Source organism: Pseudorca crassidens, chromosome 2 (genome assembly GCF_039906515.1).
Source record: "Pseudorca crassidens isolate mPseCra1 chromosome 2, mPseCra1.hap1, whole genome shotgun sequence".
Lineage (NCBI taxonomy): Eukaryota > Metazoa > Chordata > Mammalia > Artiodactyla > Delphinidae > Pseudorca > Pseudorca crassidens.
Genome location: NC_090297.1, coordinates 42417906 through 42444349, shown reverse-complemented (window position 1 = coordinate 42444349; position 26444 = coordinate 42417906). Strand labels below are relative to the sequence as shown.

At 38.3% G+C, this 26444-nt stretch overlaps 1 protein-coding gene across 1 annotated transcript in view; it reads right to left on the bottom strand.

Annotated features, from left to right (window-relative positions):
- The window catches only part of RNF11 (ring finger protein 11), a 39157-nt gene that overhangs the window by 2257 nt on the left and 10456 nt on the right, over nucleotides 1–26444 (bottom strand). Inside the window, exon 2 of the mRNA XM_067726093.1 lies at nucleotides 984–1153. Within this exon, the coding sequence (XP_067582194.1) occupies nucleotides 984–1153 (170 nt within the window). The remainder of the gene's footprint in view (nucleotides 1–983; nucleotides 1154–26444) is intronic.

The window sequence follows — 26444 nt, the reverse complement described above, 5'->3', positions numbered from 1 at the left end:
AAGCTTTAGTACGTAGGAAACCATGTTAATTTTATTTGAACTGCTTTTTTAGTGTAAGCCCATATAGTTTTCACTTTAATAAGTGTATGTAAATACAGACCACTAATTTCAGCCTACTTACTGGGCTGCTACAGGCTAAAGTTCTCTTCAACAACCCCAGTTTCAAGCTCACTGCACTCTTCTACAGGTTCAAGAAGCAACCCAATTCGGCAGTCAATATTCTAGATAGGTTATAATCTTAAGTACTAGCCCTAAATGGTGCTACAGCTCAAACAGCCAAACACAACATAGTAAATTACTTTATGTCTGTGTTGGTAACGACCATTCTCAACCTAAAAGGAGAATGGCTGTCCTCATTAGGGATTCTCAGACAATAATGAGCTCTGAGGACAAAATCTCCCTTATATTTAACTCATCAGGCTTAGTAAAATTATTCTACAAGTTAAGAAATGGATAAGATTTTCCTCATATCACTAAAACCCTTAGCAAACCATTTTAATGGCTACATAACCTACCAAAGTATTCCTCTACTGTTATTTTTCACTAAATAAAACTATGGTGACTATCTTTATGCATAAAACTCTAGGGATTGAAGTGAGGCACATATTTTAGGATAAATCTCTAGAATTAACTGTTTCAAAGGATTTCGATCTAAAGGTCCTTGACATCCTGCCAAATGACTTTCCCAACTGATTAGGCCACCAGCAATGCTGGTACTAGTTCACAGTTATTACACAGGTAAATCATTTTTAACTGACATTAACTGTCATCCAAATGGACAGAGGCAACATATAAAATGGTCAGAATTCACACCATCATTTATTTCTTAGCTATTTTTATATGAAAATTCTTCTTAATTGCTACATCTAAACATTTCCTTGTAAGAAATGATTAAACATCTGACTTCCAAAATGCAGGAGAGTATTTTTAAAAATCAGATCTCTGAAGATAGATCTTTGAAATATGTATAAATTAAAACTTACTCCCGGATCTTTTTTTCTGATCCATCTCTTCCAGGGTCATAAACTCCTTTAGGCAGATGCTGTATAAGGCCTATTCTTTGAGCTATCCTAATTTGTTCCTCTTCAGTCAGCTGAGTTGCTAGGCGAGTCTGGCTAGGTGTTGGATGATAGACCGGAACTGGAACTTGTTCCTAAATTTTTTTTAATGGAGAAAAGAATTATTTTTTAAAAATTTGTTTTCTGGGGTAGTGTTTTCCTTTTGTTTCTTCCTTTTTTGGCTGGGGGAGGGGGCCTTGGGGAGAAGGAGACTGGACAAGTATGCAGTAGCATGAGATTCTCTTTTACCCTGCCTTAACTTTAGCATATCTGACCTATGTTTAAAGGATACTGAAACACAGCTTTACAGAAAAACTGGAATGGAATGTTACTTCAAGTATTTCTACAGGAAAACCATATAACACAGACATATTCATTCCTGATACACAAAAAGATAAATCAATGTAACCAATTAATTAACCAAATGGACGGTATTCAATATTCTGTAGGCCACAATGGAGTTCTGTGGCCTCAGTATATCATTATTTACATTAGAATTGGCCACTGTAGATTCCTCTTATTTGCAAACTTATTCTTTCTTTCCATACAGACAACAATCTTAAAATTAATTTATTATTTATTTGGAAAGACTGGACATTATTGCAATAAACTTCTGTAAAACTTCTTTTAGGCTTTTGGATACATATTTAGATATGATAATCCAGTGAGCCAAATAAGGCCACCTTCCTTCCAAATGGAATACATATCCAAGGACTCAACCAACCATGGATCATGCAGTACTGTAGTATGTATTTGTTGAAAAAAAAAATCTGTATATAAGTGGACCCGTGCAGTCCAAACCTGTGTTGTTCAAGGGTCAACTGTATTGCTTTTATTTCCTACTCACATTTATGAGATAATTTTATTCACACTCTATACAGTCTTTCAACAGATACTTGAGTATCTATTATGTGCTAGGTGATGGGGAGTGCAGAGTAAACAAAATAAAGTTCCTAGATTGATGGAGAATGCTACTTTAGGTAAGATACTCAGAAAAAATCTCTCTGATGAGACATTTGGGAAGAGACCTCAATGAATACGAGGGAAACAGTGCATCTCTGACCTAATGATTTCATTGTGGCTAAAACCATTTTTGAGCCACCTAATACGGTGTTTCAGACAACATCTCTACTGTATAAACTGAGCCATAACACTTTCAATCCATGTATGATGTTTTCATGGGAAAATTTACGTTAAATCACAACTACCTACTCACATTACATTAGAAAATGTTATTTTCATTCATCCTGTAGGATCACTCATGATTTCTACAATTTAAGCACTCATTTACAATGACAGCCAACATTTGCAAGTATGAGATTATGCCTCCAGGAATAATTGCTAAATTTGTGTTAAGCTTTAAAAAAAAAAATTCTGTGAAATAACCTCCATAAGCATTCAGAACTAGCATCAGTTGAAGCTGTTTTGAGCCAATGGCTTCTGGGGTTCAAAATAAAATAATTAAGAATGTACCCATAATTAGAGACTTCATAAGGACTCAAGTATAAATATCCTTTTCAAAGAGAAATTTTAGGGGAAAGTCTCAGATACATATAAAGTAGGCTCAAATACTGAAATATCTAATTCAAGGAAAAAGGCACTTCACTACAATGTCTCTTAAAGATACCATTATGTACCTTTAAAATTAGCCTTATTCTTATAAACCCCTTTTCTGACAGTAGTTGTTACTGAGTTTCTTATCAAAGGCAGTTCAACTTAAGACTTTAAATATTTCTTTTCTCTGAGATTCAGAACAAATCTGTAATTAAAGGTCTCAAAACACAGTAAATCCTTTATCAAATAATTAAGATTACATTCTCTGGTAAAATGTCAGTAGTTCAAAGTTTCATGTTTTATGAATTTCCACATAAAATCATTAATGGTTACTTTCATACTTCTAGCTCATGATTTAGGAAATAATAACCAAGCATGTGAGTGCTTATCAGACCTATATTCTTCATCCAAATATTTATTTAGTTCATATTACATGCAAAGAAGATTTATTATTAAGTATGGTTCTTGGATCCAGATAACCTTGGGTTAAAGTCACTTCTCTGCCACTTAACAGAGTGACCGTGTTGAAGTGATTTAACCTATCTGGGTTACCCTACCTTATATGGTTGCTATAAGACTTAAATGAGAAAGATGGTGAACCTTGGAATGGCAGGAACTCAATAAATGGTAGCTATTATAACTATTAACACTGCATTCGAAGAGCTATGTTTATTACTGCAGTCCAATTAGCTGTTTCGTATGTTTCATGCTTGTCCATCTTACTGGCTTTGTTCTTGCTATCCCCTCTAGTATCCCCTGCAGGTCCCTTGGTCCAAATCCTACCTCGTCTAGCAGCTTGTTGACCTAAAGCTTTCCCCAATCCTCCTCCCTACCACCCAATATTGACAGACTCTGCCTCTAGCCTCAGCTTAATTACATAGGTGTCTACCTATAAAAGAATTAGGACGATTATACAGAATACAGTAAAGCTTTCACAAGTGCAGTCATCAAGTGAGAAGAGACTGTCAATTCTTCTAGCTTTCAAAGAGGAAGTGAAGTACAAAACTGACTGCATTTCAGGACTTCCCTGGTGGTGCAGTGGCTAAGAATCCGCCTGCCAATGCAGGGGACATGGGTTCGAGCTCTGGTCTGGGAAGATCCCACATGCCGCGGAGCAACTAAGCCCATGCGCCACAACTACTGAGCCTGTGCTCTAGAGCCTGAGAGCCACAACTACTGAGCCCGTGTGCCACAACTACTGAAGCCCGCACACCTAGAGCCCATGCTCCGCAACAAGAGAAGCCACTGCAATTAGAAGCCCGTGCACCACAACGAAGAGTAGCCCCCGCTCACTGCAACTAGAGATAGCCCGTGCGCAGCGACAAAGACCCAATGCAGCCAAAAATTAATTAACTAATTAAAAACTGCATTTCTTTAGCACAGTATGAAAACTTTCTTTCAGCCCTATATATCTACACCACTGTGACTACAGGCAATTTTTTGCTTTATAAACAGTTATTTTTTTAACCAATATTTCCTTTTAAACAAGTCTGTATATATACAAAAAATTTCAGTTTGTAGGTCAAACTCAGAGAATCTTTTATGCACTAGAAAAATAACTTTGCTGACCAGGCTTTATAGTGCATATAAAAGTTACATGACCCTTCTGTTGTTACAGATCATAAAAATGGCTGTTTCACCTCTGGTTTAGAAATTCTCCTCTTTAAGGTTTTATACCTAGCAGGCTAACTTTCGATGCAGAAAAGTTTCATAGTTCAGAGTCAAAAAGGCTGTCCCTGCTCTGCTACTTATCAGTCATAAGACCTTGACCAAGTTATTTACTTAACCTCTATTAGACTCAGTTTCTCTATGTGTAAAGTACCAGGACTAGTGTAAGAATTAAAAGAGACTTGTAACTGCTGTCCCGGTACAGCATGAGACACACATACAAAAGCTCATTAAATAAATGTTAGCTAAATAAATGTTAGCTACTACAATATTATTCTGTCTCTACTAGTATGTGACTATAGAAAAGCACTGCAACGTTTAAGAAATGGACTGAATTTTCAATTTTGTATGTCAATTATAACTCAGTAAAGCTGAAATAAAACAATTTTTTTTAAAAAAGAAGAAATGGACTAGACTATGACAGAGGTAAGTAAAACTTGTCAAAAAGAATCTTAGAAATTCACTTAAGAACAACTCTCTCATTTTATAGGCCCAAGCTTACCTACAGTCACAAAATTACTGACAATGTTGGAATTAGAATTCTGGTCTCCCTTTTAAGCTGGTAATTTCCACTACATCATGCTTGGTTGCTGGATAGGAAGGAGATTCTCCAAGTAAAACGATTTGGACTTTGTCCATTTATATTATACTGAAATGACATTTTAAGAAAGCCATCAAAATAAAGAATTTCTAATAAAGTTATAAAGGTTTTTCATCTGCAATAAAGGTTTCATAATTTCAGCAACTTCTAAAATTTAAGAATTTCAAAGAACATCAAATCCATTTTGAAACTGCCCTGTAAAATATACTCTATTGCTGATAGAAAAATAGAATCCCACACCCCCACTCCAGCTGGGGTACCTTCGCAGAATCCTAGGAATCAATAGAATACCGTTTTTAAAACACTGCTATTTATGAATATGGGATTTTCAGTCTGAAAAATTAAATTATAAGATTTGAGTCTCTGATACTTCCTGTAGTAAGTTATTCTAACCCTCTGCTTTCTCTCAACATCAAATGACTCTTGTTTGCAGACTTGAAGCTAACTACTATTGCCCCTGGCTTTGGTCCTATCTTTCTGGCTTGTCTCTGAATACAAGAAACTCTTCAGCCTCTGTTGTAACCCCTGCCAGCTCAGATTTTCAACCCTTGAATTATGATTTCCAGTCTAGACTACCTTTCATTATTCTCAGTCCCAGACCAACTGACCAGTCTTGATGAGCTGCCATCCACATCAAGATATGACTCATACGGAAGTCAGTGAAACAATTAGTATAAGACTATGGGTAATGAGGTACTCCTTAATCCTTGAACATACCTACTACAAACAAAAAGACCTATACTACAAACAAAAAGACTTTAACTGTCTCTAAGCACGTGCTTTTTAAGAGGCTAGATTTCTTTGGTCTTGTGGTTCACATATGGGTACAGAGAACACAGAAAGCAGAACAGAAAAGGAAAGCTCTACCTTACAAAGAAGCATATTAATAGATAGAAAAACAAAACGCCTATCTCTTATTCACATTATGGATGTATTTTCCTCTTTGGTATTTTTGTTAAACGAAAGAAACCCTCTAGATATTTTAAGTGATTCACCATTCTAATTTCAGTTTATATGCAACTTTTCAGAAACCCTCTATAGGGAAGAAAATGACTAAGAGCTCCTGATATTTTAAAGATAGCCTCACCCTTCTTACCACACACACCTAGTTTTAAGTCCCATCATACTTATTAAAAATGACCTTAAGTATGAATTACTATTTAGTAACTAGAGATCCAATGGTATTTTCTAGGTGGCAAAATGTAAACTTGTTTCTCCTGTCAGCTAGAAGACACTGAATGGAAGATTGGATGGGGATATAAAAACAGCACTGTTTAAAAGATTTGGACTCTGGGACAGTTCTCAACATTCCCTAACTAATGGCTCACTGTGCCTAAACTCTTTGTGTGAACAGTGCGATTTATGCTGAACACCTGCTTTCCCTCTGGGAGTCTAGAATTTTGGTATATGTTAGGCAGTGGCTCAGTACTTTGGGCTTCCCTGGTAGATAACACTTCAAACATGTTGGCACAATTCAGTGCTGGAGAATTAAGCACATTCCGTGTGACTCCACTAGGAGAGAACTCTTAGAAGCCTGTGCCTTTCCTATGGACCTTTGCATCTTTTCCCTTTACCAATTTTGATTTGCGATCTTGTGCAGTAATAAATCATAGCTGTGATTACAATTATATGCTAAGAACTATGAGTCCTCCAATGGAACTGAAGATCATTCTAGATAATGTTAAGAGTGATAGGGGGAATTCCCTGGCAGTCCAGTGGTTAGGGCTCTGCACTTCCACTGCAGGGGGCTCGGGTTTGGCACTTACCCACCTCCCCCACCCCAAAAAAGAGTGATGGATAGTGCCTGCATTGACTCCTTTGTTTTCAAGCAGTTTATTTGGTGATGTTCATTAGAAATGCTCCTTTGTGGACTTCCTTGGAGGTCCAGTGGTTAAGACTCCGCACTTCCACTGCAGAAGGCATGGGTTTGATCCCTGGTCGGGGAACTAAGATCCCGCATGCTGTGTGGCATGGCCACCAAAAAAAAAAAAAAAAAAAAAGAAATGCTCCTTTGTGAAAAATGTGTGTTTTGACAATGGCAGTTACACAGTACTTCTGTTTTATTCCTTTTTTCAAAGCAAGTTTGAAGGAACTAATATTTTGAACATTTATTATTTAGCACAGAGAAAAACACCTTTGACATAGAAGGGTTATATGCTGAACTGTGTCCCCCAAAATTCTTATGCTGAAATTCTAATCCCCAGAACCTCATGATGTGACGGTATTTGGAGTGTGTGACTATTTTTGTCCTGGTCTCTTCTCCTGCCCTATACTCTTCACCAAAACTATGTCCATGTTGACAGCTAAAACTACCACCTAGATATAAATGATTCACAAATTTATATTCCAGTCTAGATCTCGCTTTTAAACTCCAGGCTCTACTTTGACAGTTCTAATTCGATGTCCAAAAATGAACTCCCCTCCAAAACCTGGTCCTCTTCCCTATCTCAGTAAATGACACAACCACCTTTCTAGTTCTGGAAGACAGAAACATCCTTGGTACCTCCCTTCCCTTTACCTTCCCATATTTAATACATCACCGGGTTCTAGTGAATTTATTTTCTATTGAAATGCTGATAGAATCTGTTCATTTCTTTCCATGTCTATTGCCAATACTCCAGTCTAAGTTCCCATTTCTTTCCTGGTGTACAATATTAGCTAGGAAAATCTCAATTTGTTTTCTACCCAGAAGTTACAGCAATTTTTCCAAAACAAATCCAACCCTATGCCCTCCTCAACATACTTTAAAACTCCTTCAATAGCTTCCCACTGCTCTTTGGATGAAGTCCAAAGTCCTTAATAAGACCTCCAAAGCCCTGCATAGTCTGGTTACCTACCTACCTACCACTCACCCTCTCCTTCCTCATCTAACAACTCACTCACTGCTTTCTAGCCCCACTGGCCTTCTTTCAGATCTTTAAAGAAGCATGATCTCTCTTATGTGAAGTCATAGCACCTGCTGTATTCTCTGCATGAAACACTCTCCTCCACCATCACTCTGCTTAAATACCTCTTTTTTTCCTTCCTTCTGAGCTCAGTTCAACTTCTATTTTTTCAGAAATCTTCCCTAACTAACCATTCTCCTCTATTATAGGCTCTTATATAACAAGTAACTTTCCTCCATGGCATTTGTCATATTTGTAATTTTATATTTAGTTATAGTAATTTAAATGTTGTCTTTCCCACCAGACTGTAAGATCAATGATAAGAATTGTGTCTGGTTTTGCTCCTTACTGAATGGATAGATGAATAAATGACCTACTAAAAATGTTATCTACTAATAGCTAAAAATAGTCACCCATTAACTTACTCCCGTGTTCCTTCTCATTTCAGTGTTTCTATACTTATTAAAGTTAGTATACATGCTATAACACTGGGATTACAGAGTTGGTTTTGCTTTGCTAAGTATATTCTTTAAGAATGACTGATAGGGGCTTCCCTGGTGGCGCAGTGGTTGAGAGTCCGCCTGCCGATGCAGGGGACACGGGTTCGTGCCCCGGTCCGGGAAGATCCCACATGCCGCGGAGCGGCTGGGCCCGTGAGCCATGACCGCTGAGCCTGCGCATCCAGAGCCTGTGCTCCGCAATGGGAGAGGCCACAACAGTGAGAGGCCCGCGTACCGCAAAAAGAAAAAAGAATGACTGATAATAATAGTATCTCCACCAATCCCTCCAAAAGTGAATCCTAAATACGATTTTGAAGACCTGTGGAAAATAACATTTACAAATTAATCATTTACAATGTACAAGGGCACTTCGTACAAAATGAATGGGTTTATGAAAATCTAAATCACCAATACAGTAAATTGCTAATTAATATAAATGCTGGCAACCTTCAAGGGTGGTTCAGTTGGCTGCCCTCACCTCTATCTATGTCTATGAATATGATTCACGAAGTATTTTGTCTCTGGGCTAAAAAGGTGATTGCGTGACTATTTTATTAGTGTATTCCTTCACCACTAGACTATAAGCTTGATAAAGGTAGGGATTATGTCTGTTTTGCCCACCAATATATACTATTTACCTAGCACAGTATCTTTCACATAGTAGGGATTCAAACATTACTGGATAACTGAATGATTTAAATCAAAGCACTCATGTTCCTGTAATCCATGTCATATATTCTTATCAGGATTTTATAAACATGCTATGAAAATTTTGCTAAGGATTTGGATTATGCCACAATAAAACCAAAAAGGAAAACCTGATATAAATTACAACCAACATTCCTTCTCCAAGTGATAACCTGGTTTGTTGCCTCTTTGAAATTTCAACCTACCTTTCTATCCCACAGTAACTTCAATTTGTCCAAAATCAAACTAATTATCTCCTTCTACTTCCACAATCCTTCTCAAGCTCAGAATTTCTATGCCCACTATCTACGTTAATAATAGAAAAGTATAGTGGAAGGAACACAGACATATCATAGAATTTCATCCTCTGGCACTTATCAGGTATGTGACCATAGGCAAGTTACTTAATACCTCTAAGCCTAAGGTTCCTCATCAGAAAAATGAATAGAATACCCATCTTAAAAGAATGTTGTAAGGGCTTCCCTGGTGGCGCAGTGGTTGAGAGTCCGCCTGCCGATGCAGGGGACATGGGTTCGTGCCCCGGTCCGGGAAGATCCCACGTGCCGCAGAGCGGCTGGGCCCGTGAGCCATGGCCGCTGAGCCTGCGCGTCCGGAGCCTGTACTCCGCAACGGGAGAGGCCACAACGGTGAGAGGCCCGCGTACCGCAAAAAAAAAAAAGAATGTTGTAAGGAATAACTAAGAAAATGTACCAACCACGATAGGGGCTCAAATATCTGGGCCTTCCTATAATGACATCATTAGTCATCCAAAGTACACATCTCTTCCCCCTTTCCCTTTATCCCCAGCATCTACTTAAATGGCTTACCTAACTACCATTTTCTCAATGTTGATCGGAGACATACATGTAACTGCCCTGTGAGTTTAAATTTTGAGAAAGAGGGAATTCACAGTAAGAGAAGCAGATATATTTCAAGTAAATTTAAACATTTTTTTTCCTCTTTAATGCTTTACTTCTCTACGTCTTCATGCAAAAAACAAAAAACCCCAAAGAGAATCCAAGCAAAAGCATCTGCCTTAAAGAAAGGGAAAAATTTAAATTAAAATGTGTTAGGAAAAGAAATGCAGCATCATGGAAAGGGGTAGAATAGACAAGGAACAAAGGTTTACAAAATGTGCTGAGGCAGAGCAAAGAGCAAAGACAGGGTCAGTCACACAAAAAAGCAAGGTTTGACCTGATGAGGAAAATCTCTGAAGTGCTCCAATTGTTTGTTAATAAATAATGTATCATCTATAAAATGATGAATGTTGTGAAAAATAAAATGGGCCCGAATCTCAGAGTTTACAAGTCAAGAAAGAAACAGATCAAAGTGTGAACTTGTCTATCTGAAAGGCTAAAAGTTGGACCCAGGTTAGGGAATATGATATAATTTCAGAAACTAAATAAAACAATGCAGTGGGGAAGTGCCTAAATAATGTGCTGAGGCTGGAAATAGTACAAGTCTGGTTTGTGGTGAAGGAAAAATAAAGTCACTGCCAAAGAATGCAGCTTGTCACCAAAAGCTGTATCCTTTCCTCCAGAAGAGTCAGCTCTTCTGATTTTCTCCTTACAGCCTTACAAACTGCTGCTGGCACCACCCCCTCCCCAGCTGCAGTTTCCTACTGGGAATGTTTTTTTCTGAATTTTGCCAGACTGAAACCTAAGGCCATAAAATGGAGGATTTGGAATAAATGATCTCAATGCATATTCTAACTCTGATGTTCAGTGAATCTTGAACAAAAACCCCCAAACCAAACAAAACCCCAAAGATTAGCATTAATGAAATTCCTGAACCATAAAGGATAACAATTATACATAGAGGGGAAAAAAGCCAGCATCCCATCAATGATACTGACAAATGATATGTTTTATTTAATGAGATCAAACCGAAGTGATCTGCATGGAAAAAGAGCACTGCTTCCAGGGAGGCGTTTTGGCATTTATTTGTTTGCTTATTTTTTAAAGAAATGAAAAAGTTGGCTTCTTTTATTCATTACATAAATATTCACTGAGCACTTGTCATACAGGGTTATATACAGTATCCTAATTGGTGGAGACCTGGTAGGCATCATCACCATAGGCACTCAGCATTAGCAAGTCATAAATCCATCTAAGGGTCAAGACAACTGAAAATCAAGGTCACATTTTGAGCCTAGGCACAAATTACAATATTTCTTGAATACTCAACCATATTTCAGATGCTGCTTTAGGCAAAGGAGATACAGTGGTGACCAAGACTGTCCTTACAAAGCCTAAATCTCCTACAGTAGGGGGATACAGAGATATAGCAAACAAGACAAGATGATTACCTCACCCATGGCTCCTACTATCCCTAAATTGCCCATGACCTGGCAATTCCTGGGACAGGCATACATTCCAGTGGATCCATAGGCTAGTCAACATTTGATGACTTGCAACCTCCTGACTGGTGAAGAGAGGATGAATCAACAGACTGTCTTCTCTTAGAATTAGAATTGGAAAACTGAATTAACTGACCTGAAAGGTCATTGAGCAGCAAATACAAGATGTATAAACTGAGGTTTGAGGAAACTGTTTGTATTAAAGACAGATTAGAAATGCTGAGTGAAGCAGACATTAGGAAAGCCCACAAATGAAAAATCCTGAAGCCTCTGGGTAAGAAAAATGGGAGAAAGTGGCTGCCTTGGTTCCTTGACAGCTGTCTGATTCTAATCCATGTGTATATCGTTAAAATAAAGCACGTTTCCTCTGAGTTAATTTTGTCTAAAATAAGGGTCTCCTAAGCACCACCACTATTTTCTTTACTGAATGAGACCTAAATTAGACCACCTTTTCCTTCTCATCAAGCAAACTGGTTTCCAGAGGGAAAATGGTACCCACTTACTAACAAAGAAGTGCTTACCAGTGGGGCAGATCTCCAGGGTAGTTGTGGGCCTAGAGATATCCCATCGGAGTTAGTGCATGAGTTATTGTTGGAACTACTTCTTTGCTACAGCCAAAACATACTGGAATTTTTCTCATTTAAGCATCCTATCTTTGAATTTTACCAGTTCAAAGAATAAGAATATACATTTCAATAACTATCTTTCATCCTTAAATGGAAGATTCAAATATATGACTACTTGAAAGCTAACAGTAATAAGCCCAAGAATTCTTTGCAAAACCAGAGTCAGAATATACACAGCCTTTAAGGAGTTAAAAGATGAAAGCTTAAAAAGGTGTTAATTCCAAAAAGAATATGTTTGTAGCAGCCAAGCGTTGTCTTTGGAGCTCAGGAAGTCTGTTATTGCATTTACTGTACTAAGTTCTCTAACAGATACCTTCCCCTCTCTTTTTAAGGGTTATTTTTTGAAGGGCTAACATCATCAAAAAATATTAATTCCCTCTGAAAACTGGTGAACTTCAGTTGTAAGAATTCTGCAAAACTTATTTTTTTAATTTTTAAATTTTATTTTATTTTTGGCTGCATTGGGTCTTTGTTGCTATGTGTGGGTTTTCTCTAGTTGTGGCAAGCAAGGGCTACTCTTCGTTGTAGTGTGCAGGTCTCTCATTGTGGTGGCTTCTCTTGTTGTGGAGCACGGGCTCTAGGCGCACAGGCTTCAGTTGTTGTGGCTCACGAGCTCTAGAGTGCAGGCTCAGTAGTTGTGGCGCACGGGCTTAGTTGCTCTGCAGCATGTGGGATCCTTCTGGACCAGGGCTCGAACCCGTGTCCCCTGCATTGGCAGGTGGATTCTTTTTTTTTTTTTTTGCGGTACGCAGGCCTCTCACTGTTGTGGCCTCTCCCATTGCGGAGCACAGGCTCCGGACGCGCAGGCTCAGCGGCCATGGCTCACGGGCCGAGCCGCTCCGCGGCATGTGGGATCTTCCCGGACCGGGGCACAAACCCGTGTCCCCTGCATCAGCAGGCGGACTCTCAACCACTGCGCCACGAGGGAAGCCCCTGCAAAACTCTTTAGAAGGTGTATTTCTTGGATTCTAACAGCTTCTTGCTGCTATTGTTGAAGTGTAGTTGATTTACAATATTATATTAGGTTCAAGTGTACAGCAGAGTCATTCAATATTTTTATAGATTATACTCCATTTAACCTTATTACAAAACAATGACTATATTTCCCTGTGCTGTACAATATATCCTTGTTGTTTATTTTATACAATAGTAGTTCTTTGGCGACTTACAACCTAGCATGTTTTACCCATGTTGTAGCATTTATCAAAACCTCATTCCTTTTTATTGCTGAATAATACTGCATTGTACGTATATACCACATTTTGTTTAGTCATTCATTAGTTGATGGACATTTGGGCTGTTTCCACTTCTTGGCTATTATGAATACACTGCTATGAGCATTTGTGTACAAGTTTGTGTGGGCATGTTTTCAATCTTGGGTATACACCTAGGAGCAGAATTGCTGGGTCATATGATAAGTCTATTTCAATCTTTTGAGCAACTGCCCAACTGTTTTCCAAAGTGCTTGTACCATTGTACATTCCCACCAGTGGGAATGTATGATGGTTATTTCCAATTTCTCCACATCATTGCCAAATCTTATTTTGTTTCTGTTTTTTGTTTGTTTTAAATTATATGTATGATGGTTATTTCCAATTTCTCCACATCATTGCCAAATCTTATTTTGTTTCTGTTTTTTGTTTGTTTTAAATTATAGCCACCCTAGTGGTTTTGATTTGCATTTCCCTGATGGCAAATGGTGTTAAACAACTTTTCATGTGCTGGTGGCCATTTGTATATCTTCTTTGGAGAAACTTCTATCCAGATCTGTTACTCCTTTTTTTTTTTTTTTTTTTTTTTTTTGCGATACGCGGGCCTCTCACTGCCCCGGCCTCTCCCGTTGCAGAGCACAGGCTCCGGACGCGCAGGCTCAGCGGCCATGGCTCACGGGCCCAGCCGCTCCGCGGCATGTGGGATCTTCCCGGACCGGGGCACGAACCCGTGTCCCCTGCATCGGCAGGCGGACTCTCAACCACTGCGCCACCAGGGAAGCCCTGTCACTCCTTTTTAAAACTGGGATTTTTATCTTCACTGAGTTGTAAAGAGTTCTGTATATATCCTGAACATAAGTTTCTTATCAGATAGATGATTTGCAAATACTTTCTTGCATTCTATGGATTGTCTTTTCACTTTGCTGGTGTCCTTTGAAGCACAAGTTTTTAATTTCATGATATCCACCTAATTTATTTTTTGGTCAGTTGTGCTTTTTGTATCATATCTAAGAAGGCTTTACCTAATCCAAGGTCAAGAAGACATCTATATTTAAGAGTTTCATAGTTTTAGCTCTTACTAAAACTATAGTATATGAACCATTGAGTTTATTTTTGTATATGGTGTGAAGGGGTCCAACCTCATTCTTTGTGAATATGCAGGTGTCCCAGCACCAACTGTTGAAAATTGTTTTGAAAAGGCCTACATTTTAATGTGAGTTTTCCCAGAAGCCTAGTGAAATATTTCAGGGAGGAGGTTAAAGGAGTAAGGATTTTATAAGACTGCTTATTTTAAGCAAATGGTATCTCTTCAGGAGGTGTAAAAAAATTAGTCTGACCAATTATGTTTTCTATGTCCTCTAGTCAAATCAGCTGCTGAAGCTTCTACATAGCTGGTTCTTATTTTCTAATGGACTATGCATTCAATACCATATCCCTGGGACTTCCCTGGTGGTCCAGTGAGTAAAACTCCACACTCCCAGTGCAGAGGACCTGGGTTCGATCCCTGGCCAGGGAACTAGATCCTACATGCATGCCGCAACTAAGAGTCCACATGCCACAACTAAAGATCCTGTGTGCCACAACTAAGACCTGGCACAGACTAAATAAGTAAGTAAATAAATAAATAAATATATTTTTTAAAAAGCATGATCCATAAAAAAATACTGCTCAACCAGTCTTAATGAAAATTAAAAAAAAATACCATATCCCTAATACTTGCCTTCTAATTGTTCATGTTGTTTCATGTAACATACCCAAACATAGAAAACAAAGAAAAATTATAATTGTCTTACAGTGATCCTCTTTAAGACACACACCTCAGATCTCAACATTGAGACTGTACTAAATAAATACTGAGATGCTGATACTTGTCCACTAGACTGCTCAGATTATGCTGAGTATCAGCACCTACAAATCTTAAACTAGAAAATCAGGTTTAATCTTTAGATTCTTCCTCAAGCTGAATTCCAGGGGTCAGGTCATCAGGAAATCTCTAACTAGTAAGCAGAATATGGAATACAGAGTGCTTAAGTCCTTTTGCTAATGAACCTCAAAAAAAAAAAAAAAAAAAGCCTTCCTAATACAAATATAAGTAAAACGAAAGTTAAGATTACTAGAGAGATACTAATGTTCCCAAATGTAAAGTTGCCCTAAGCAAGGCTATCTACCCATCAGCCAGCTATTTACCCATCAGCCAGCTATTTACAACTTATTTTCAAACTGAAACTGTCAACACACTACTTTTTCATAAAAGCTCCCCTGGTTCAATTTCTAGATGAGAAACACATCTCAATATCTCCTCTACCCCTACTACCATCAAGAATCAAGAAACTTATCCTGGAATATCAAGAAATAACCTGAATGTATAGGAGAGTAATATGGACTTAATAGATTTATAAATTTAATGGTTTTTAAAAATTGGAGCTTTCAAAACTACAGTAACATGAGAAAATGCTTGTAAAATGACACTGAGTAAAAACTAAAAGTATGCAAAAAAATATAAGAGAGTAATATTATACATATTTTTAAATATTTGCATTTGGGAAAAAAGCATAAAACTCAGTACCCTTTAGGCAGTTATCACCCATTCCTCCTTTTCCCCAGCCTGTTTCTATGGACTTACCTATTCTAGATATTTCATATAAACAGAATCACAGACTACATTACATGACTTTTTTTTGGTGTCTAGCTTCTTTCACTGAGGTATATTTGAGCTTCGTCCATGCTGTAGTATGTGTTAAGTCCAATTTTAAGATATAGTGAACCAGTCATACATAATTCTTTTGAGTTTCTTGCATGTAGGGTACTATTAGCTAAACAATATTTGGTTTCAACAATGCAACTTGGAGTGCAAAGGTATACAAATCAGTGGAAATTAACTGTTTTTTATACTTAAAATGTAAAACTACAAAGAAAAAGGATTGTTAAATTTCACAATATCTTTTTAAAGTATACAAACCACTTCTAGTTTAGAATTATGTAATGAAATCCAATGATACACGCTGTGTACCATAAGTCAGGAAAACATGGCTCAGTGTGGTGTTACAAAATAGCTGTGTGACCCTGTCACACCCATTCAGTCAAATATCTAAGAGTATAGGACATCAAATGTCCTTAAATTTTTGTTCTTTATATTAAATAGCTGGCACTGAGGGATCACTGTTTAATAGGAGACCTGGCAGCAGTAGACAAGATATAATGAAGAAGGCAATGAAAGAAAGTAAGAACAGAAGTTTGAGATGATAGACGAGAGGTTGTTAATTGAGATCTGGGCTTAAGTGGGGTATATAAATTCCTTGAAATTGCATGCAAAATTCTGTGTACCTTCCCAGGAAGAGGACTTATGGTTTTCAGCTTCCCAAGAGTTATTAAATAACAAAAGGGTTAAGAGACACTTCTGTGAACTTGGATGGCTGCCACAGAAACAGAAAAACCAGTTGAAGGAATATAAGGAAACATTTCAAACAAAGAGATAAAAGAAATCTTGGTTTTTCACACCTGAACACCCAGTCCTTCAAGAAGCCATCTCACAAAACTGTAACCAAAAGTTAGCTGTCTCACTTCAAGCCTCCTCTAGCACCTGTCACCCGTATGACTTTGTACTGTTTCATGTTTGATCTTATACTTGGCCCATGGTACCTAACAGTGAGAGTGACCTCCCAGAAAGTTAACCCACGAAAGTTAACTGAAAAAATTATAACCACTTTCAGGTGCCTTAAGTCAGTGCAAACAAATTTATAATTTAGACTTATGCATTTTTCTATTTTACGTTAAAATTACACATTCTATAAATAAAAAACAACAGTAGAAAACTGAAATTCTTTGGAAATTAGGCAGTAATGCCTTCTCATAGAGCTTCTGAACCCAAAACGCAGTATTTGCCCTAAAAAGGACTCCTTGCCCTTCACTTCAGATGGGCTAGATCTATTTAACCTTGAATGGAGGGTCCTAATTTGAGGCTACCAAAAAATAGTCTTAATTCTTCACTATCAAAAGGTGATTTCTGAAAATGACTTTTGACTGACAAACATGTAGTTTAAAGAGTTTTCCTGGCTATTGTCTCCAACTTTGGTCTAGTGACTCCCTTACCTCCATCTAGTTTATTGACCTGGCAAGAGTTCCCTAGATGTGGTATTTTAATTCCTGCTTATTTGAGCAAGTGAGTCTCCACACATCAGCTCTTTAACCTGAATATTAAAGTTCAGTCTGCTGGCCCAAAAATGGACCACCTAGCTCTCTGTATCCAGATCATTTGGACCACTTAACTTTTAGAGTCAAACATACAGTCCTGCTCACATGTGCACCTATCTCCAGTTAGTGTTTTCATCTTGTTAAAATAGAGGTTCTATCAAAAGAATGGTAATGACCTAAATGTCCATCAAACAGGGAACTGATTAAATAAATAACAGTACACACAATTAATACTATGCAGCCCTAGAGAAGAAAGAAGCTTTTTATGTACTGATAGGGAAACAGCTTCAAGATACAGTGTGGAAAAAAAAGCAACATGCAGAATTGTTCTGTGCAGCGGGCTACTTTTTGTGTAAAGGGGTCAAGGAGGACTACTTGTATTTGTTTGCATGTGTATAAAATCTCTTGAAGGATATACAAAAAACATTAACTTCAGTTGCCTATTAGATGTGGAACTGAGTGGCTACAGAACAAATAAGATGTCTCGTCCATACTTTTCTAGAATTTGACCATATGAATATATTATTTAAAATCATTAAAAAATAAATTTGAAGATTGTTTTCTTTTGTGTAGGCCAACCCTACTACCTCTGTTTGGATTCCATGTGCTTCCACCTTCTCAGAAACCTTATACTACAGATTTTTGCTGCTCTCCATATTCAACTTCTTTTCACTGCATCCTTCCCATCAGCTTATAAATATAAGTCTTTCTCATTAAAACAAACTAATCCACCATCGATTCCACATCTAATTATTGCCCTATTCCTATACCCCTCCCCTGCTTCACAGCCGATCTTCTCCCAAAATAATCTGTTCCTGATGTTTCTATATCTCAATCTCCTGGAAAAATTCTTACCATACAATCCACTACTAAGTTCTGCTGTTTTTGTCTCTCAAATATCAATAGAATTCATCTATAACTCTTCATCTCTATTGCCAACACCCTAGCTAACAATATCTGCTAATGCAGTGGCTTCCTAAATAGTATATATACTCTTTGTTCTCAGAGTCCTTCTTTAAAAATACCCCCCTCCCAACCCCACCTAAAATCCTTCACTGGCTAGCTTTCCTCTGTTCTAGGATAAAGTCCAAAATCCTTAATAAAGATAATAAATGTAAAGAACCTGGCACAAGCATCTTAATGACTATTCCCAGGGTACAAACATGTACCCACTTCTCCAAAATGCTCTTTTTTAGAGAGGCAAGTTTGAATTCCTAAGGGATTTTGTTTGAAATGCCAGACATAAAAAATATTTTAAATGTATTTCATAATCTTATCTTTTTGGTACAATATCTTGGAGTCTTTTTCTGGACTGCAGGTCATGACCATTGTGGATTGTAAAATAAGTTTTAGAGGGTCAAAGCTAGGACTTTTTAGAAAATGAAATAGAATATACAGAATATATAATAGTAAGGGTCAACACTGTTTTATGAAACTTGTTTCCGTTTTTACAAACTGAAACATGGTATAAAATGTATTTTTTCTATTTTGAGTTGCCAAAAATATATCTGAACCCATGGTCTAAGCTATTTGAGACTATGATACTACTGTTTTCCTATGATTCAATTTTTTTCATCTATGACTAAGAAATTATACTTCAAGTTAACTTTCAATAGGTTTCAGAATTTCAGCCATTTTAAAATGGCTCTATTTCACACTACCTAATCTTAAATGAGGTCTGATAATTTACCTAACAGTGTTGCAACAGCAAAATTTAACTGAATACCTATACCACACACCTATCAGAACTCTGTGGCTCAAACCCCAAAGGCTTTGCGGTTTCTGGCTGCAGAGATATGAGCTCATTACCTGCAACTCAGAGACTGCCTCTCAGGGATTCTTAACCTTCTTTGTGGCATGGAAACCTTTACCAATCTGATGAAAAGTCATGGATTCCTTCTCAGATAGTGCTTTTGAATGGATACATAAGATTACCAAGGAAATTAGTTACACTGAAATACAGTTCTATTCTTGACCCTATAAGGATCTGTGGACCTAAGCGTAAGTATTCATCAATATAAAGATTACACCGAGTTTAAAAATTTATATGTAAGAAGTCCTAGGTAACTAAAGCACATTTTAAGAAATATAAAGCATTTTGAGAAACAATATCTAGGAACAAGAGAGAATTCCAGATAATGAAACACAGTGGGGGATGGGAGGTGTATGTGAAAAATGAAATACTGATAAGCTTACCTCAATATTAAGGAAGGTTTCTTCCCTTTCTCTATTTCTCTACACTCATGTATATATGGACTTCCTGCTAAAATCAACTTTATTTACTTAAACAAATTTCTGCAATGGAAACTCTAAAACTAATTTTTTGAACCTTAAAAAAAGTACAAGGTGCCCATATATACAAATCCCCAAACAGTTTATTCACAAACAAAAATGCTGCTCTACTCATAGGTACTACCTCTGGGCTCTCTTCTACTGGCAGCTGCTAGGAAATATTATGACAAGCCTAATTATCTGATTTTCCAATATGCAGAATACTAGAAGAGTTACTATAAGGGGAGCTGCATTAACAGCAGATGAAGAACCATCAGACAGTGGGAAGACAATGAGAAAAAAAATTATAAAATGCTGGTACAAGAATTAAAAGCAGAAGGACTTCCCTGGTGGTGCAGTAGATAAAACTCCACACTCCCAATGCAGGGGCCCCGGGTTCGATCCCTGGGCAGGGAACTAGATCCTACATGCATGCCTCAACTAAGAGTTCACATGACACAACTAAGGAGCTTGAGTGCCGCAATTAAGGAGCTGCTGAGCCACAACTATGGAACCTGAGAGCCGAAACTAAGGATCCGGCGAGCTGCAACTAAGACCTGCTGCAACCAAATAAATTAAAAAAAAAAAAAGAAAAGAATTAAAAGCAGAACAGATTTCATTCAGTAACACAAATATTCCTACATAATAAGACTCTGGGGCACCATTCTATCACCTACAGAGAATAATAAACTAATCCTTCTAGTATGTTTTGAATCAGTAAAATGAGATGAAAATCTGCTTATAAGTCAGTATTTCAGTGATTTATGGGGGAAGGAGTGAGAATGAAAAGGGAGCATTGTGAAGTTTGAAAAGACCCAGCTGCGAATCAGTCTTAGTAAGACACTGTTACCAAAGACAGTGTTCTGGAATAAAAAAAAAGTTAAAAATGTAAAACATATTTTAGAAGGTCTCTATCCAAAACTTATCTATCCAAAATAAACTGTTTGAATTGGAAAATTTCACTTAAATTTAATTGCAGTTATACTTTCTACAACTGGATCCATTCAATTCTCCTGTGTGATTTCAATAACCCATCTTTTTAAGTCTTGTTTTTTAAGTCTCCTTGCTCCTTCATTACCCTGAACAGACTACTTATCAGTACCTATGGCTTCAGGGCCCTCTTAAGCTTCAAATCTACTTCTATTACTTCTATGTTTAAAAAAATATCACAGGGCTTCCCTGGTGGCACAGTGGAGAATCCGCCTGCCAATGCAGGAGACACAGGTTCGAGCCCTGGTCTGGGAAGATCCCACATGCTGCGGAGCAACTAAGCCCTGTGTGCCACAACTACAGAGCCTGCGCTCTAGAGCCTACGAGCCACAACTACTGAAGCCTTGTGCCTAGAGCCCATGCTCCGCAACAAGAGAAGCCACCGCGATGAGAAGCCAGCACACCACAACGAAGAGTAGCCCCTGCTGGACACAACTAAAGAAAGCCTGCGTGCAGCAATGAAGACCCAGTGCAGCCAAAAATAAATAAATAAATTTTTAAAAAAATCACAGTAAAAGGCAAGAAACTAGGATACAAATGACTAGTGGAGATAATGCTAAATAAAACACATTCACACTATACTATAAATTAGCCTCAAGCAGGAATTGGTGCCTTAATATCAATTAATGGCAAATGTACAATGTTTGATTTGAGAGAGAAAGGTTAGACAGGGAGCCCTGATCACCTAAGGGAGAAAAGAAAGGTGAAAGGGGAATCACCAATTGAGGACAGAAAAGAGGACACTGGAACACCAAAAACACACTTTGTTAATTTTAGCATTTTACTGAGTGACAGTGGTGTGTATTTTCAAATGACAAAATAGATGTTATACACAGGGACGTTTCTATCAATTTAGCAGAACACTGCTGTGCTATATGAAACTTACCTTTATATGATTTAGGAGATATTTTTAGAAGACCCACTTTATTATAAAGGAGTCTCATTACCTCAATTATTACATATAAACCACTTCATTCCAATATTCCATTCTTCTGACAGATTCACTCTACTGGAAAAGGATTCCCAGGTCCCCATGACTGCCTTTGAGTCAAATCCAGTGTTACCATATCTATTTTGATTCTTCTACTAGTCCTCTGCCACACTGTGCAATTACCTCTACCATCTAAAACTCAATTCTCATAGCTGACTAGCTCTACTGCTAACCCTATTTCTTCATCTATAAGATGAGAATAACATTCACTTTCATATAATTATTATGAAAATTAAGAATTTCCAGTTTCTGATCTAGCATGTAAGCTTAGAAGTCACCACACCACCCTAACAAAAAAATCAACAACTCTTCTTAGATCGGTCAGAGATGTGAGGTCAGAGAGCAAACTGCTGACCCCAGAACTTGAGAGACAGACGGATACAGAAAATCACAACTTACGAGAGCAGAAACCTGTCAGCAGAACCAGTGCTGGGGTAGGAAAACCTGAACTGTAATTCTGCTGGGGACTGTATGATTACTAGGGGGGTTCAGTGTGAACAAGTCTGAGTTAAAAACTCCAGGGGGACCCCACAGTCAATTCGTAAGTTTTATTTCCATGAGCTTTGCCAGGTCCTCCCAGTGAGTATCAGAGAAAAATTCCCCTCATGCTCCCAAGAGGAGGAGTGGGAAAGGAACCATTTTGATATATGCCAGAGCATTCTATTCTTCTTCACCTAAGGGGGTAGAGGCGGACACTGAGAAGCACTGGGAATTGCAAATTAAAACAAGCAAACAAAAACACCACTTACACCTATTAGAACAGTGAAAACTGAAAACACTTGACAGTATCAAATGCTGGTGAGGATGTGGATGGAGCAACAGGAGCTCTCCCTTACTGCTGGTGGGAATGCAAATGGCACAGCCACTTTGAAAGACGGTTTGGCGGTTTCTTACAAAACCAAACATACTCTTACCATATACAATCCAGCAATTACGCTCCTTGGTATTTACCTAAAGGAGTTGAAAACTTATATCCACCCAAAAACCTGCACATGGATGTTAACAGCAGCTTCAATCATAATTCCCAAAACTTGGAAGCAACCAAGATATGCTTTAGTAGGTAAATGGATAAACTTGTGGTGCATCAAGACAACGGAATACTATTCAGTGCTAAAAAGAAATGAGCTATTAAGCCATGGATAAACATGGAAGAAACTTCATTGCACGTTACTAAGTGAAAGAAGCCAATGTGAAAAGGCTACATGCTGTTTGCTTCTAAATATATGACATTCTGGAAAAGAAAAACTGTGGAGACAGTAAAAGATCAGTGGTTGCCAGGGGTTAGGAGGAAGGGATGAACATGTGGAGCACACAGGATTTTTTAGGCAGGCAAAATATTCTGTATGATACTATACATAACGGAGAATCCATGTCATTGTACATCCGTCCAAACTCACAGAGTATACAACACCAAGCTATGGATTTTGGATAATAATATTTTAGTGTAGATTCATTAAAAAAAAATTAAATGTGGCCCTATCAAAATCCCAGCTGGTTTATTTTCAGAAATTGACAATTGATCCCAAAATTCATATGGAATTATAAGGGACTAAGAATAGCCAAAATAATGTTGAATAATAAGAACAAAGTCTGAAGATTCACACCTCCTGATTTCAAAACTTACTGCAAAACTAGTGTAGGACTAGCATTAAGAATAGACATGTAGGGCTTCCCGGGTGGTGCAGTGGTTGAGAGTCCGCCTGCTGATGCAGGGGACACGGGTTTGTGCCCCGGTCCGGGAAGATCCCACATGCCGCGGAGCGGCTGGGTCCACGAGCCATGGCCGCTGAGCCTGCGCGTCCGGAGCCTGTGCTCCGCAACGGGAGAGGCCACAACAGTGAGAGGCCCGCGTACCGCAAAAAAAAAAAAAGACATGTAGGGACTTCCCTGCTGGTGCAGTGGTTAAGAATCCACCTGCCAATGCAGGGGACACGGGTTCAATCCCTGCTCCGGGAAGATCCCACATGCTGCAGAGCAACTAAGCCCATGTGCCACAGCTACTGAGCCTGTGTGCCACAACTACTGAAGCCCAGGTGTCTAGAGCACATGCTCCACAACAAGAGAAGCTACTGCAATGAGAAGCCCATGCACTGCAACAAAGAGTAGCCCCCACTCACCGCAAATAGAGAAAGCCCGCACACAGCAAGGAAGACCCAACACAGACAAAAATAAACAAATAAAATTTAAATTAAAAAAAAAAAGAATAGACATGTAGGGACTTCCCTGGTGGCACGGTGGTTAGGAATCTGCCTGCCAATGCAGGGGACACGGGTTTGATCCCTGGTCTGGGAAGATCCCACATGCCGCGGAGCAACTAAGCCCGTGTGCCACAACTATTGAGCCTGCACTCTAAAGCTCGCACACCACAACTACTGAAGCCCACATGCCTATAGCCAGTGCTCCACAACAAGAGAAGCCAAGAGTAGACATGTAGATCAATGGAACATAACTGAAGAGTCCAGAAATACTTAACACTTAATGGACAATTGATTTGGGGCACAACAATGGGGAAATATTGAACAAATGGTGCTCTGATAGGATAGTCACATTCAAAATAATAAATCTGGGGCCTTCCTTACACTACACACAAAAATTAACTCTTAAAAGAAAACACAGGAGTAAATCTTTGTGAATGTGGGTTAGGCAAAATTTTCTTAGACACAACACCAAAAGCTCAAGTGACAAAAGAAAAAATAAACTGGATCCACCAGAATTAGCAATTTTTGTGCTCAAGTAACACCATCAAGAAAGTGAAAAGACCATAGCAAAGGAAACCATAAACAAAACAAAAAGACAACCCACAGAATGGGAGAAAATATTTGTAAAGAAAGTGACCAACAGGGATTAATCTCCAAAATATACAAACAGCTCATGCAGCTCAATATCAAAAAAAAGCAACCCAATCGAAAAATGGTTGTTGGAAGATCTAAATAGACATTTCTCCAAAGAAGATATACAGATGGCCAAAAAGCACACGAAAAGATGCTCAACAGGGCTTCCTTGGTGGCGCAGTGGTTAAGAATCCGCCTGCCAATGCAGGGGACGTGGGTTCGAGCCCTGGTCCAGGAAGATCCCACATGCCACAGAGCAACTAAGCCCGTTCACCACAACTACTGAGCCTGCGCTCTAGAGCCTGCAAGCCACAATTACTGAAGCCAGCACGCCTAGAGGCCGTGCTCCGAAACAAGAGAAGCCACCGCAATGAGAAGTCTACACACCGCAATGAAGACCACGACTAGAGAAAGCCCATGCGCAACAAAGACCCAATGCAGCCAAAAATAAATAAATAAATTAATTAATTAAAAAAAAAAGATGCTCAACATCACTAATTATTAGAGAGATGAAACTCAAAACTACAATGAGGTATCACCTCACACCGGTCAGAATGGCCACCACCAAAAAATCGACAAACAATAAATGCTGGAGAGGGTGTGGAGAAAAGGGAATCCTCCTACACTGTTGGTGGGAATGTAAATTGGTACAGCCACTATGGAGAACATATGGCAGTTCCTTTTTTTTTTTTTAAACATCTTTATTGGAGTATAATGGCTTTACAATGTTGTGTTAGTTTCTGCTGCATCACAAAGTGAATCAGCTATATGTATACATGTATCCCCATATGCCCTCCCTCTTGCATCTCCCTCCCACCCTCCCCATCCGACTCCTCTAGGTGGTCACAAAACACTGAGCTGATCTCCCTGTGCTATGCAGCTGCTTCCCACTAGCTACCTATTTTACATTTGGTAGTGTATATATGTCAATGCTACTCTCTCACTTCGTCCCAGCTTACCCTTCCCCCTCCCCATGTCCTCAAGTCCATTCTCTACATCCGTGTCTTTATTCCTGTACTGCCCCTAGGTTTGTCAGAGCCATTTTTTTTTTTTTAGATTCAGTATGGCAGTTCCTTAAAAAAGTAAAAATAGAGCTACCATATGATAAGCAATCCTTCTCCTGGCCATATATCCGGAGAAAACCATAACTGGAAAAGATACATGCACCCCAATGTTCACTGCAGCACTATTTACAACTGCCAAGACATGGAAGCAACCTAAATGTCCATGAACAGAGGAATGGATAAAGAAAATGTGGTACATATATACAATGGAATATTACTCAGGCATAAAAAAGAATGAAATAATGCCATCTGCAACATGGATGGACCTAGAGATTGTCACACTGAGTGATGTAAGTCAGACAGAGAACGACAAATATCATATGATAGCGTTTATACGTGGAAACTAAAAAAATGTTACAAATGAACTTATTTACAAACAGAAACAGAGTCACAGATATAAAAAACAAATTTATGGTTACCAGGGGGGAAAAGGGGGGAGGGATAAATTGGGAGATTGGGATTGACATATACACATATATATAAAATAGATAACTAATAGGGACACTGTATAGCAAACGGAACTCTACTCAATACTCTGTAATGACCTATATGGAAAAAGAATGGATATATGTATATGTATAACTGATACACTTTGCTCTACAGCAGAAACTAACACAACATTGTAAATCAACTATACTCCCATAAAAATTAAACCACCCCCCCCAAACTAGTCTATCTGTAGGAACAAGCAGGAGAGATCGCTCACAAAGATCTAATAATATTTGAAGGTTTCTTTGCAGAAATGATGGAAAAGTACAAATAAAATATGAAATTTAACAGGGTATGCTTGTTAGGGTCTCTAGAAGCAGAAAACAGCTTTATAGGGTATAATTACAAAATCTACTGGCTTTTTGTTTGCATTCGCTTCCAAAGATTCTGACAACAGTCTTAAAACAGTCTCAGAGTAGATGACTATCACTGTCTTCATTCGTCCAAAAATTCTGAAATTCTCATCAC